A 15,267-nucleotide genomic window follows, 5' to 3' on the forward strand; every position below is an offset into this window, starting at 1 on the left:
CTAGGTAAAAACAAAGTTTTTTGGTAATGTCTTTCCTGGAAGTCTGGTTAGGAAAATGCCCCTTCTTTGCCAAAAGATTTTGAGCAGGACTTGTTGACTGGCTTGTTTTGAAACAATAGGAACTGGAAGACTCACAGAAACAAAGACAACAATGAACTCCAGTATACAACCGAATGTATTTGAGACTGATGTGAGTCTGTCCAGCAGCTTAAGATGGGCTAAAATTGGGCCATGCAACAGGAAGATGATCCCAACACACAAGAAAATTGAAACCTAAATATTTGAAGAAAGAAACAAATCAAAGTGAGTTACTGATGATGGATTGTAAGACAGATGTTCATAAATTAATGCCCTTTTCTATGGATAAATTAATACATTACTCTGTAGGCAATGGTGTGGACATTTCTCAATTGATGTAAGATTCCTACAGAAAACATTTACTTCTAGTTATTGTTGGTATAAGTCTTTCTACTAGTTTTACTAAAGTAAAGTGCTATTTTTTGTTTACTTTTTTTTTGTTCTGAATGTGGGTTTATATCTTCAGGGAATAAAACACTACATATTAAAATCTGTTGGGTTTTTTGGTTGCCATTTTCTGTTTTTGAAATCCAACAAGGATGCAGTGTCATCTTCATCTTCTCCCGGGGTCGCGGGGGCAGCAGTCTAAGCAGATTTCCCAGACACTTCTCCGTGCCCAGGAATCGGGCTGTCAAGGCCCCCGCCTTCGACTGCTGCCCAATCCTCTCAGCACCGGTCCCTTACGGTCCCTCCTGCAGGTGGTGAGCCCACGGGAAGAGGATGCAGTGTCTTAAATATAAATAAATACCGTGAATATATACCGACGTTACATACTGTGTTATTCTTTTAGTTGTATTATTATTATTATTATTTTATTTATTTATTTATTTTGACACATTTTTTACGTATGTTTAACCATTTTCAATATTGTTACAATGCCAGACTTATAAGTCGTTCTAAACATCGCGAGAACTCGCGAGATTTGAGTAAAATCACGTGGATATTCTTCCAGTGTTGATAGCGTGAATGGTCATGGCGGGACAGCTGAAGGTAACCAAGTATTCAGCATTTTAACAACCACAGTAATAACAGAAAATTGCGACAAAACCTATAACTCTGTATTTATAAATACAGTACAGCATGGCATGTTTAATCTGCGACATGAGACATGTGAAAGCAGCCTTTCATCTCATGTGACATGTGGTAGTTTCTCATCCCTTCTCCTGTTAAAATTCATCACTAATCCACGACTTTCCAAATTCTAAAGCTATCATTGAATGTATTTCTTTATATATTGTGAACAGAAATTCCCTTTAGCAATTCGATTAGCTGCACTTCAGTGCTCTTTTATATACGCATGCGCGGTATATGGTGTGATTAGATATCGCGATATTGCAACAACGATATTTCTGTATGTATTATGTAATCTTCATGAAAGTGTTCCTGATGAAGTATAGCAATCATGCGCTCAGAGAGATTGAAACAGTAATGGTTCTGTTAATAAAAAACCTGGATATGAGTAAATTGGAAGAGAAAGGCCAAGGAGGGAAGACATGCAGGCAGCTGGGGTGAAGGAGGCAGATGTAGAGGACAGGGGGGTCTGTCCTCTACATCTGACAAATGATCTGCTGTGGCGACCCCTATTTAGAGAAGCAGAAAGAAGAAGAGTAGTCCCATATTGTTTGTATTTAATGTTCCTTTTCAGCAGTTTACCTTTCAGAAAGGCATTAACATGAATTCTGTTTGCTATCAAAGTCCTAAAAGGTCAGGTTTATTGCCATTTTTAATGTCTGCTTAATTTCCACCATAGGAGCGTCTAAAGGATGCTGTAAAGATCCTGGGGTGTGGCAGCACCCTATTTTTAGGATACCTTACCGCGACTGGGGAGGAGCACTTCTATGCTACTACCCTTATGCCCACGCTGCAAAGACTTGTGGGAGCAGAAACGGCTCACATCATGGCTGTTCGTTTGCTCAGCCTGGGTCTGGTGCCCAGAAGTCGCTATCAGGATCCTGCATCACTAGTGAGTACAGAATGCTCTGACATACTGTATTTCTATTAAGAGCTTTGTTGGCTTTGTCTGTAATGCTATAATTATTGTTAGACTAACTGTACTTTTTAACAGCTTAATGAATAGATTGTGTTCTGTGTCACTTGAGGCATGTGACAGTTTGTGCTAAGCCTTAGCAATATTAATGTCGTTAGATAATGTTTGTGTTAATCCAGGAGGTAAATGTGATGGGAAGGAGGTTCAGGAATCCTGTGGGGATCGCAGCAGGCTTTGATAAGCATGCCGAAGCAGTGGATGCTCTGTACCGGCTGGGTTTCGGTTTTGTCGAAGTGGGCACAGTCACCCCAAAACCACAGGAGGGAAACCCAAAACCCCGTGTATTCCGACTCAACGCTGACAAGGCAGTTATTAACAGGTACAAAGGCAGCTTCTAACAATAGTTAGAACTTGCAATAGCACATCTAAATCCTACTGTTTACACACCTGGGATGTTCATTTTATTTTAATTCTAATAAATAATTTTTTAGAGTAGCACTTCATGCAGTTCTATTGAACTTGCTAAGCCTACTATTTCTGTACGGAGTCTCCAGTGTTTTTCAGCCTATTTCATTTTAACAAAAGAGAGAAAACTGTGACAGGATGTCCCCTGTTGTTTTATTTCCCAATTTTGATCACTACAACCCAAACAATCTGATTCAATATAGTAATGAATCATTAAATAAAGAAATCTAAATCAATGTGCTTGCGCTTAAATCGTACTGACTCTTCAATCGCTGAGGTTCATTTCAATCTATTATTAGGTTATATTTTCAACATTTCTTAAAATTATTTTTGTTAAAAAAAAAAAAGTGCTGAACCGTGTCAGAGGTATCCAAATAATATTTTAAAGAAGACAGCTTAAGTGTAGAATGCAAAATATTTAACCTAAAAATTGTTTATTTAGAATGGCAAGAAGTTCAAATATACAGGGGGAAAATGTTTTTGCATGTAGACGTGAGCAACTGCTTGGCACTGCTTGGATGGCATTCTGCCGCACCTTTAAGTTGCTTTGGGTAAAAGTGTAAAAGTGTCAAAAAGGAAAAAATGTAAATATGGCTTGCTGAATATGAAATGAGTAAAGTAGAAATGTGAAATGTTATGTCATGGTAATCAAGGAAGAAGACAAGGATGAAGAAACATTTTTATTAACCAATTCTCATGAGAGAAGGTGATATAAAATTAAACTTGTAGTTTCACAATTTGTTGTGGGATACGTGCAGATTCATGTGCCAAACCTTTTCAAAAATGGCTGAAAAAAGTCAATGTGGCCAAATGTTTCTGCTCACAATCTCTCATTTATCCAGGATTTAGGTAAATAAGATGCAGCCCGTTTGTATAGTTGCATATGTTGCAGAGAAATTGCCATGATTTTTTGAAAATACAATACACAGACTGGCCTGGGCATCAAAATACATTAAACAAACAAATCTGTGTAGCTCTGATACATGCTGGCCAACAGGATCAGCCATTCTAGCAGGTTCCTACTAGGCAGGTTAAGTATGACTCTGAGCTGAGCCAAGTATGAGACCTTCTGACGTAAATGAGTGCAGTGTGTACACTCCTGGTTTTGAATGGCAAATTGTCTTGTTGGTATGCATACTGCATAAGATTTGAAAAAGGTGCCCTTAGACATGCAACAAATCTGAAGTGCCAGTGATCACGCAAAAACACAATTATTTTGCTTTAATCCTGTTTAAGTGAGCAATTCTCAGAGTTTTGGGATATTGTTAGAAAATGGTTAGATGGTTTAATATATTTGAATATCAAGCCTTAGTTAGAGGTTACAACAATTGTTCCCATACACATTTGGGGAAGATTTTGTCCTGTTCTATTGCTCAAGAGGACAAAATCTTTCGTATAATTGACTGTGGTACATATGACATTCACGTGTCCACAGAGGTTTATTTATATAAAGAAAATACTTTCATTTCATTATAAATCCATATTCATGTTTTATTTAACCTGCACTATTAGCAAAACTTAGTATAATGAAATATTGTGTATAATAAAGTCACAGTTGCCATATTAGATTTCACTAAATTAACCATGCAAATTTTTCTTAAAGATATAGTCTAATTTAGTACAAGGTATTTATTTATTTATTTATTTATTTTTTATTATTATTATTATTTATTATTATTATTAATTAACATTTATTTATTTATTTACCCCTATTCAGCAAACCTATATAAAGTTATTAAAAAGATACAAATAAACAACTGTTTCCTATATACACTTGTTGAAAGTTATTTTCTCTTTTGTTGATAAATAGGACAAAATCATACACATATCCAAATGAGGCACCTGTACCATGTGTCATCAGGGGTTCAAAAGTTTAATTAAATAAAAAAATCAATACCTGCTTTTTTGCATGCAAAACTAATTGTGAGGTAATATTGTGTATCAAAAAGTCAAAGTTGTCAGAATGTATTTTATTGAACTAAACTGGCTGTTGGCTGTTTTCATAGTTATAGACAATTATGTCGGTGTTAACTGTTCATTCACTCAAATATATATTTTAGTTTTCATGCATTTCTATAATCTACAATACAATGAGTATGTTTTACAGTTAACATGGAATTTTTTTTAAATTATACAACCACTATGAATTTAAATAAATAAAACTGTATAAATATTGGCTCTTTATTAAATTTAGAATTTAAAAAAAAAGTGTACACCTGGTTAAAGTTTTGTTCTCTTTTGTTGATAATCAAGTCACAGGTATGACAAACTATAAATGGCAACTGTTCTCATAAATATATCCTAACTTATGTTAAAGATTTTTTAAAATTCACTCCTTATGTTTTCTTAGTTTTGTGTTCCTATGCATTTTAGAGATATTCTATCATAATTCACTTTGAACTTTAGCAAATAAAACAGCTGTCTAAATATTGGCTTCCCTCTGTCATCGTCTTGCTTTAAAAAACTGTGTAATCTCATAAAAGGAAATACAGGGCCCAGCCTCAACACAAGTCTACAGCTGCCACTTTGTCCTTTCTGTGTTTCCAGCCTAGTATTAAATATTGCCTTCCGCTTTACAGTGTATTTGGGGAAAAAAGTAGTTTGCATTCTATTTGTTGCTATGGAGACCATTGATGAATCTTAACGACTGAGCAGCAGAGTTGTTTGTTTTGCTCAGATTTTAACAGCAATAAAAATATTGTCAAACTTTCAGGTTGAGGCAAGGAAAGATGTCAGCCGGTTTATAGGTCAATACACAGTGCAGTTTGATAAAGTGCTGAGTCAGACGCGCAGGAAAACCAAGGCATGAGATTAAAGGCTGTGTATATAGGAAGAGGGGAGGGTTTTTGAGCAGCAGTGTTTTTACTCTGAGGAAAATATTCAGCTTAAATACAAAAACGCCTTTATTTTAGACATGATTCAATTTCATTATGATTTGTGCTCATTGTGTTTATAAAACCTATGTGACGGTGCAATTATGGGCAAATAATCAACAATGAGGTGAAATAATGCACTCTGATGTCATGCAGCTTTATTAATACCACACAGAAGCTGATCATCATTTATGGCATATCGTAAAGCATTTTTTACAAGTCTTATAGAACAATAATATACCAATGATTCTATATTATTGTATATTAAATAATATAGGTTTTCATCCATTTCTGGTTATTTTTAAGTTTTATTTTGTAATAGGTAAAATATTAGTAAATGTTATACTCTTTTGCACAAGCAGGTATGAACAGGTCGTTTATTCATCTCTTTTTGCTTCCCTTTCCAAGTCAGGATGCTGAGAAACAGAAGCCAGAACTTTATATAGACTAATATATATATATATATATATATATATATATATATATATATATATATATATATACATACACACACACACACATACAGTGGGTACGGAAAGTTTTCAGACCCCCTTAAATTTTTCACTCTTTGTTATATTGCAGCCATTTGCTAAAATCATTTAGGTTCATTCTTCTTCCTCATGAATGTACACATAGCACCCCATACTGACAGAAAAACACAGAATTGTTGACATTGTTGCAGATTTATTAAAAAAGAAGAACTGAAATATCACATGGTCCTAAGTATTCAGACCCTTTGCTCAGTATTTAGTAGAAGCCCCCTTTTAATCTAATACAGCCAGGACATCTTTTTGGGAAAGATGCAACAAGTCTTTCACACCTGGATTTGGGGATCCTCTGCCATTCCTCCTTGCAGGTCCTCTCCAGTTCTGTCAGGTTGGATGGTAAACGTTGGTGGACAGCCATTTTTAGGTCTCTCCAGAGATGCTCAATTGGATTTAAGTCAGGGCTCTGGCTGGGCCATTCAAGAACAGTCACGGAGTTGTTGTGAAGCCACTCCTTTGTTATTTTAGCTGTGTGCTTAGGGTCATTGTCTTGTTGGAAGGTAAACCTTTGGCCCAGTCTGAGGTCCAGAGCACTCTGGAGAAGGTTTTTGTCCAGGATATCCCTGTACTTGGCCGCATTCATCTTTCCCTCGATTGCAACCAGTCGTCCTGTCCCTGCAGCTGAAAAACACCCCCACAGCATGATGCTGCCACCACCATGCTTCACTGTTGGGACTGTATTGGACAGGTAATGAGCAGTGCCTGGTTTTCTCCACACATACCGCTTAGAATTAAGGCCAAAAAGTTTTATTTTGGTCTCATCAGACCAGAGAATCTTATTTCTCACCATCTTGGAGTCCTTCAGGTGTTTTTTAGCAAACTCCATGCGGGCTTTCATGTGTCTTACACTGAGGAGAGGCTTCCGTCCGGCCACTCTGCCATAAAGCCCCGACTGGTGGAGGGCTGCAGTGATGGTTGACTTTCTACAACTTTCTCCCATCTCCTGACTGCATCTCTGGAGCTCAGCCACAGTGATCTTTGGGTTCTTCTTTACCTCTCTCACCAAGGCTCTTCTCCCCCGATAGCTCGGTTTGGCTGGACGGCCAGCTCTAGGAAGGGTTCTGGTCGTCCCAAACGTCTTCCATTTGAGGATTATGGAGGCCACTGTGCTCTTAGGAACCTTATGTGCAGCAGAAATCTTTTTGTAACCTTGGCCAGATCTGTGCCTTGCCACAATTTTGTCTCTGAGCTCTTCAGGCAGTTCCTTTGACCTCATGATTCTCATTTGCTCTGACATGCATTGTGATCTGGAAGGTCTTATATAGACAGGTGTGTGGCTTTCCTAATCAAGTCCAATCAGTATAATCAAACACAGCTGGACTCAAATGAAGGTGTAGAACCATCTCAAGGATGATCAGAAGAAATGGAAAGCACCTGAGTTAAATATATGAGTGTCACAGCAAAGGGTCTGAATACTTAGGACCATGTGATTTTTCAGTTTTTCTTTTTTAATAAATCTGCAACAATGTCAACAATTCTGTGTTTTTCTGTCAGTATGGGGTGCTATGTGTACATTCATGAGGAAGAAGAATGAACTTAAATGATTTTAGCAAATGGCTGCAATATAATTTAACATCACTGGTTGTGTATAAATGCATGTTTTTCAGATACGGGTTCAACAGCTGTGGTATTGTTGCTGTTCAGGAGAGATTGAAAGACAGACAAGGAGTTCAGTCTGAGCTCACTAAAGGTAAACCTAAGACATTTTGTAGATTTGTTATAGCTTGTTTTTTATATATATATATATATATATATATATATATATATATATATATATATATATATATATATATATATATATAGAATATAATAGATTTTTTTATTATTATTATTATTTCTTATACAAAAAAGTGTCAATAATCAGAATTATTATTTTTACTCAATCTCAGCAGGCAAACCGCTCGGCATCAACCTGGGAAAGAACAAACTCTCGACTAATTCCGTGGCTGATTACCTTGAGGGTGTGAGGGCGCTTGGCCCCCTCGCTGACTACCTGGTGGTGAACGTGAGTAGCCCGAACACTCCTGGCCTCAGAGACCTGCAGGGGAAGAAAGAACTGCGCCATCTACTGGAGCAGGTAAAGCACAGCTTGCTTACAGTACATGAATGCAAATGACTTTCCTTGTCTGTAAAGGCTTTTCTTCTTTATGCCACTAATTCAAACTAATTTAAACTAATTCAGCCACTAAAGTTGACTACTGGATTAATCTAGATATATGACACAAAAACAATATTACATGAACATTGTCTAATAAAATTGAGATGACTGGATTTTATTTAAATCTCCTCAGCCACCTGTTTAATTACACTGTGTCAGGGTATTTGTTTTATGTGATTTCAGGTCCTGAAAGCAAGAGACACTCTACAAGGACCGAATCATCCGCCAGTAATGGTCAAGATTGCTCCAGACCTCTCCCAGCAGGACAAACAAGACATTGCAGAGGTCATCACAGAGGTCAGTTTTTTCTTTCCACCTTTATTAATTACGCTGTCATTGTATAATCTTCATTGCTATAGTCTGTCTGAATACTTGATTCTGATTGGCCAGAAGTGGGTACAAACCATTGAAAACACAGGTAGTTCTGGTCAGTTTAATCCCTGTTCTATGTTAATGCTTTGCCCTATAAAGACCTGTAGACATAGTAACATTCAGTTATGATCATGTTGACAGTGGTACAGCTATTGTAAGCATTGTCTAATGACCCTTAATGAGCTAAGTAGATTATTTTGCAGGTCATTTAACCTGTAGATTTTGGCAATTATGATAAACAGGCTGAGGTCAAAGATGTATTTGAGGAAGTGGAGAAGAAAACCTTAAAATCTATTGAAAAACAGCATAAGGAGTTAATTATTAGGAGTAGTAAAGATGCAGCACAGGCACATGTATTTAACACAGATCAAATCTCTTTTTTTATTAAAATTAATTCCAGTAAATGTTATCTTGACACACTATATATCTGTGTATGATTTAGAAAGAGGCCAGAATTATGTCTATGTCTATATGTATGAAAATTAAAAGCACTGCAAACATCAACGACATCTTTATCTTGTCAATAATAGCAAGTGACCAACCTTTGTGAGGTTTTTCTTCTCTGTGTCATGCATAAAAATTAACACTCACCTATCTATAGATTATCTCTTACCTAAAGATATATAATATACTGTATATTATTGGATATTTACTTAATGTGTGTGTGTGTGTGTGTGTGTGTGTGTGTGTGTGTGTGTGTGTGTGTGTATGTGTGAGAGAGTGGTAATCATTATAAATTCACATTTTTAAAACTGAGTTGATGATTATTTTTCTGTAACATCATGCCCTAAATGTTGTCTCTCTACACATTATCACTGCTGTTGTGTGTAAATGATTGCTTCTGTGTGATTTTGTGCTTTAGCTCGGAGTAGACGGTTTAATCATCTCAAACACCACCGTGTCCAGGCCTGAGAGCCTGCAGGACCACAACAGGAACGAGGTGGGAGGTCTGAGCGGGCAGCCACTTAAAGAGCTGTCCACTCAAACAGTACGGGAGATGTATACCTTAACGAAAGGTAAAAACAAATGACACATCCTTAGCCAGTAAAACATTTCTGCTTAGAGAAAGAAACTTGTATTTAAAATAAAAGCAATACATCTAATCATGCAACCATTTCTTTACTAAACAATTCTAAACCCCTACCATTGTAGCACCATTCTCAGAGGTCAGCACATGTCAAAGTATCCATATATACATATAAAATTTTTATCTGCAAACATTTAGAAAGCATTCTACAGGAAAGGACAGCATTTTCCAGTTTCTCTAATTCATAATTTAATTTTTTTTTATCAAATTGCTTTGTTTACAATATAAGTTAAATGACACGCAGGAAAAAATAACATTTAGCTCATTTTTGTCATAAGGAGATATTTAGCTGTAGCTCACTGTGTGGAACTGTACTTTTGTTGTGGCTGTTGTTACAATTGTGTATAAAGCAACACATTCGTTTAAATTGCTGATTAAACTGACTGTAGCTACATCTGTGTGTTCAACTGTTTCAACCTTGCAGCTAATCAGAGTCAAGTATTTGGACAAACTATATTTGAAATCACTTTAATGTACGGGAGATTGTGTACCGTTTTAATATACTGGCCATCGCGTGGCCTCTATGGTGTGCGTTAATATTGCTTAGCGCATACCTAGTCATGGATCATGCAGCCATGAATGTAAATAAATAAATAAACATGTAAATACTGAATGCTTTAATTGAAGACAAATATTTCTCTGTGCTTAAGGGAAGGTGGCCATAGTCGGTGTAGGTGGAGTGGCTAGCGGACAGGATGCCCTAGATAAGATCCGTGCTGGAGCATCTCTGGTTCAGCTCTATACAGCGTTGGTGTATCAGGGTCCTCCGGTCATAACCAAGATCAAACGGGAACTGAACGAGCTCTTAACGTGAGTACACTCTCCATTTTATGTTTTTATACTGTAATTATGTTTTAAACATTGCATGTCTCTTGCAGGAAACAAGGATTCAGCAGTGTATCAGAAGCAGTAGGTGCTGATCACAAGACTTCCCAAGGATTGACGTCATCACAGCCAGGAGCAGTGAATTAGTATTTAAAACAGCTCACATGCAACTCACCAGCTCAGACTGGCAGAGTCAGGTTTCCAGTGTCACATTTCCTTCTTCATCTGACCTGATTTGTGGATTCAGAACAGTGACGCATGACCCGAAGCCGAAACATTTGAATGCGAGCCAGTATAGAACAAAAAACGTTTGACATGACGTGATGAACCTAAAGTCAAATGTCAGCAGTGCGAGTCAATATGGAGTGAGAACAGTTTTCTGAAGACCGAAAAAAGGACTTTAAATGAAGACGGAACATGGATCAACTTTTGTAAAGGTTTTCTGATGAATAAATCATGATGAATTAAATGATTAGATATGGTTGCCAGGCCAATTATTACAATTAATTTAAAAGAAATTTGAACTTTAAGAAAAAAAAACCTTGAATATTAGTTTGTTTAAGATATATTTTGTAATAAAATTCACTTTTACTTTTCGGTTTAATCTTCTTTCACTGACGCATTACATTGGATTTTCTTTGATGTGTGTCTTCCTGCATTACCCACAAAGCTGTTTAATAGTAGTACAGAAAATGATGCAGCAGTGTTTTAATCCTTCAGTTGGTTTAACTGAGGCATGCATAAACATGTTGGTTATAGTTATCTCAAACATAACTTGAGCCATAAATGTAAATATAATGAAATTAAGGCATTTGCAAAGGTTTATAGTTCCATATACACAATCGTGCACTCGCACCAAAATGTTGTGTAAGGTTAAAAACACAATTAGTATAGCTTTAAAATGTTTTTCCCGCATTTCTGTTTTTGGAAACAGAAAGGAAGGTCATAAGCTCAAATTCCAGCATTGCCCATGTTGTGCTCTTACGCAAAAGACTTAGCTTTCAATGATTTGGTTGCTTTAAATGAGATAAATATAATGTCTGATGTAACAAAAATATACATTGACATTTACCTGATTGGATGAATTAAAAAGGTTGGTGGATTAGCAATAATCCACAGAGGTGGCAACATCCAAAACTTAAATAGTTTATTGTTTTTTTTGACCCCTTGCTAAGGTGATCTGTGAAATACATGAGGATGCCATTTTTCTGCACTTCAGAGAAAAACTGACCTGATGGAAAAGCAAGTTTACTGGAGGTGAAAATATATTGGGATCTTAAAGATGCACATCTGCTTTCAGTACAATTTTCTTTTTAATTCTACCATTTACATTGCTTTTTATGAACTCTAGTTTGGTAAGCCAATAGAAAACAAGCTCTTTTTAAATGCTGAAAGTAGAATGTGCTATGTGGGGAATTCTGTAGTAGATTTTGTTGTTGGCTAAGGTTTTATGCCACTGAGTGCGATTGAATGTGACACTTTGTGTGCAACTGTACTGATATATTTTCTGGTGTGTCAGTGTTTCTCACTGACTCACGCTTATGATTCCAGTGTGCAGGCAGCTGTCAAGCTCTTACTCTGTCCATGGGTCTAAACTATTCTCTGTCTGAAAAAAGGACAGCCATCAATTAACAGACATCATTTAAACAAACTTGAACATTTAACCTAGATTGCACTTGCCCTTCCATCCTGTATATTTTGCGGTATTTGTAAATCGGATTTAAAAAGTGTTCTGACAGTAGTTCTATATATAATCATAAGAACAATAATAATAATAATTATTATTATTATTATAATATTCATAAAAACAAATGTAAAGAAATGTAATGATATTTTTTTTCAAAGTGTAATTTTTTAATTTATTGTTTATGAAAAGATTCTCTATTTTTGCACCAGTCTTCAGTTAAAAATTTTTTTTTAGTTTTTTTTTTTTTTTTTCTTTTCAATTTTTGCAACAAATTTAGCACTCATCCCAACATGCCACTTTAATATTCTGTCAAACTTTGTGCTTTGATAATAAAGCAAACTTTTTCAAACAAAAATGATCTCTTTTTGTTTCCTCTACTTTCTGGGTGAGCTGTATTAGATCTTGATTTAATGAATCAATCAACACAGTTAATATTTTCGGTTCAGCTGATGACAAACTGGGTCTTTATTGTAACTTTTAGGTTTCTAGTTTTCTGTTTTTTTGCTTTTAGGGTAAAGGTCTTCTACAGAAGATATCAGACACGCTGTGCCATGAGCAGAGCATCTGGAGCTGTTTGTTGAAATGACCTGCAGGAAAGGACAGTAAATATCATCACCTTCCTTGCATGACATTTACCAAAAGACTTTTTCTCAAATATAGATCTAGTCAGCATAACGATATTCAATAGAATTACTCAGACACACCTTTGTGTACATTATGATGGACATCACAGAAAGTCACAGTCATGATGTTTCCCACTGAGAATATGACGTGAAAGATTTGAGTTTGGGAGTTTTTAATCAATGCAGTTTGGTCCCTAACAATAGCGAAAGACAGTCTGTTCTGCAAGCAATTGTGCCTTGAGGCAACTATGGCTTCCTCTGGGGTAAATGTGCACTGTTATAACCTGATTTGCATAGTCTAATGACAGAACACCCTCAGACATGTCAGAACCTGTGGTCATATTTGTATTGTATATCTAGTGTATATTATCTGCAGTGTTTATGGTCCTGTAGAGTTTTTTCGGTGATTTTGAGATTCAGAAATTATTGCGACAAGGCTGACTTTAATATTACTCTGAGCTGAGCTTTGCGTGATTTGTGTCTCAGATGTGGATCTGTGACACAGCCTGAGGACTTGGGAGCAGATGCAAGAAACTCTGTATCTACAGCAGCCTCAGTTATGTTGCATGATACAGTATACTCTACTATACAAGGTTCTGTTGACCTGGCAATTTGGAACAAAGCTCTGTTTATATTTATTTATGCAATGTAATGCTAGTTATTGTGCTGAGTTTTATGTTTAGGCAGTTAATAATGACCATGTAGACAGTGTTAGCATGTAAACCCATAGGTGTCTAAAGACTTTTTAAGATCCTGGAGATTTTTAGACATGCCCTGAACGTTGTTTTTGTTTCAACAATAATAATTGCAGAAATCTCATTACATTTCCATTCAACATGTTAATATGTGATCAACAGTGACCACTAAACAAATAATTTGAACTGGCAAAGAAGAAGGCAGGAAGCCCACATGTCCTGGTGCTCAGTGCTCACTTAAATGGAATGCTCTAATGCATATTAGTTTCTCTGCATGTTCACTTCCCTGAGCCAAATTCATTTGTATGTGTGTATACGTTTCACGGCACCTTGGGCTTATTTTAAATTCCAACACATCTTTGTTTAAGCTATTTCAGGTTCCTTTTCCAGTATCATCTCAAAGTACTATTTATTATCAGAGTAGGTAAACATATGGATACACATTACCAGTATCCCTAGTCAGCATGGACTTTTCAGTTTATGAAGTAATATGTTAGAGTTAATGATTAGTTACTTAATAGAATAATGTTCTGGGATTTCAGAAGATTTCATGAATGTCACTGTGAATGTAAATTGAAGAGTTTTGATACTCAGATGCAAATACACTCCTTTACTGGTCACACACCAATTTAGGCTTATATTTGTTTCATTTGAGAATGTTTGTACAATAAATTTACACTCACATTTGTCTGAGTTATGCAATTGTTCTCTTGATCTCTTGGTTGTCTTCTTCCTTTCTTCCTACCATTCTTTCTTTCTTTCGGATTTACCTTGTCACTTCTGCATTTTTTTTTTCGTAACTGGTGTGTTTACTGTATGTTATGATCACAACACTTTATTTGTACACTGTTATCTCCATTCAGTAATACTGTATACTGTATAACAAAAATAAAATGTTAAAATGTAAAAATGTAATTTTTTTAATCAACGATTTAATCATCGTTTTCTTATTTGTTTTATAGACATGACTGATGGATCTACATGCCATATTTCATTGCCCTCGTTTATTTTCAACCCAGCATGCACAAACCAATTTCGCTGTGGTTATTTTGGTTGTTTCTGTATGAGTCAGCACTTAAGCCTGTTTTCATAAGATCTCTAAAAATAAACATTGGAAATGGAGTTTGTGGTTTAAAAAACCCACAGGTGGGTTATATTCAGTTTCTTTTACCCACTGTATTTTGAATAAAAGTGTATTTCGGCTTGGAAAACTAAAGAAGAAAGTAAACAATGGTTAGCTAAATAATGCAGGCTGCTTTTGCCTGTCACCTTGCCAACCACATTGTTTGTAAAGAACTGAGTTCCATATTTGCTTAAAGAAGGAGTAGCCAGATGAAGGCAGCAGCCATTAAGCAACACTATCGTAACCATTACAACACTAATACTGTAAAAGAGAAAAAGAATAGAGGCTTTTTACTTGTCACATATACACTACAGCAAGTAATTTATTTTTCTTTGCAGTTCCCAGCTTGTTAGGACTGGCATCGAAGTGCAGGGTCAGCCATGACACAACATGCTAAATGAAGGGCCTTGCTCAAGGTCCCAACAACGGCAGCTTGGCCGTTCTGGGACTTGAACCACCAACCAAACTAATTGATAAGCCAGATCCTTAACTAGCAGGTGTGTGTTTTTCTTTTTAGGCAATTAATGCTATTGGTGTTAAGGAAAAGGCCCTGTAGTTAACCTGCTAACTTCAAAGTCACCTTGAACCCACCTTAGCACGTCGGCCAAGCCCTGCATATTCAAATCTGTGGTTTACACAAATGCCTAAGAATTTTCTTTGTTTCACTGGTGTTCTGACTGCAAATTCTTTTTATCTGCTTCTAAAAAAAACCCCTTGTTTACATTTCAAGTGCACAATTCATGAAGACA

At 36.2% G+C, this 15,267-nt stretch overlaps 1 protein-coding gene across 4 annotated transcripts; it reads left to right on the forward strand.

Annotated features, from left to right (window-relative positions):
* The first annotated feature begins 983 nt into the window (after positions 1-983).
* Positions 984-10,991, forward strand: dhodh (dihydroorotate dehydrogenase). Of its 4 annotated transcripts, none has more exons than XM_083557852.1 (9): positions 984-1,068; positions 1,829-2,041; positions 2,224-2,444; positions 7,556-7,638; positions 7,841-8,025; positions 8,290-8,403; positions 9,341-9,494; positions 10,216-10,375; positions 10,444-10,991. In XM_083557852.1, exons 1-9 carry the CDS (start codon positions 1,045-1,047, stop codon positions 10,535-10,537), a joined length of 1,248 nt encoding a protein of 415 aa, XP_083413978.1. In that variant the 5' UTR covers positions 984-1,044; the 3' UTR covers positions 10,538-10,991. The 4 variants fall into 4 exon arrangements, with proteins under 4 accessions (XP_083413978.1, XP_083413980.1, XP_083413977.1 ...); XM_083557854.1 differs by having other exon boundaries at positions 2,245-2,444; XM_083557851.1 differs by having other exon boundaries at positions 7,838-8,025; positions 10,444-10,871.
* The last annotated feature ends 4,276 nt before the right edge of the window (positions 10,992-15,267 follow it).

The sequence above is a fragment of the Silurus aristotelis genome (assembly GCF_946808225.1).
Source record: "Silurus aristotelis genome assembly, chromosome: 13".
Classification (NCBI taxonomy): Eukaryota; Metazoa; Chordata; class Actinopteri; order Siluriformes; family Siluridae; genus Silurus; species Silurus aristotelis.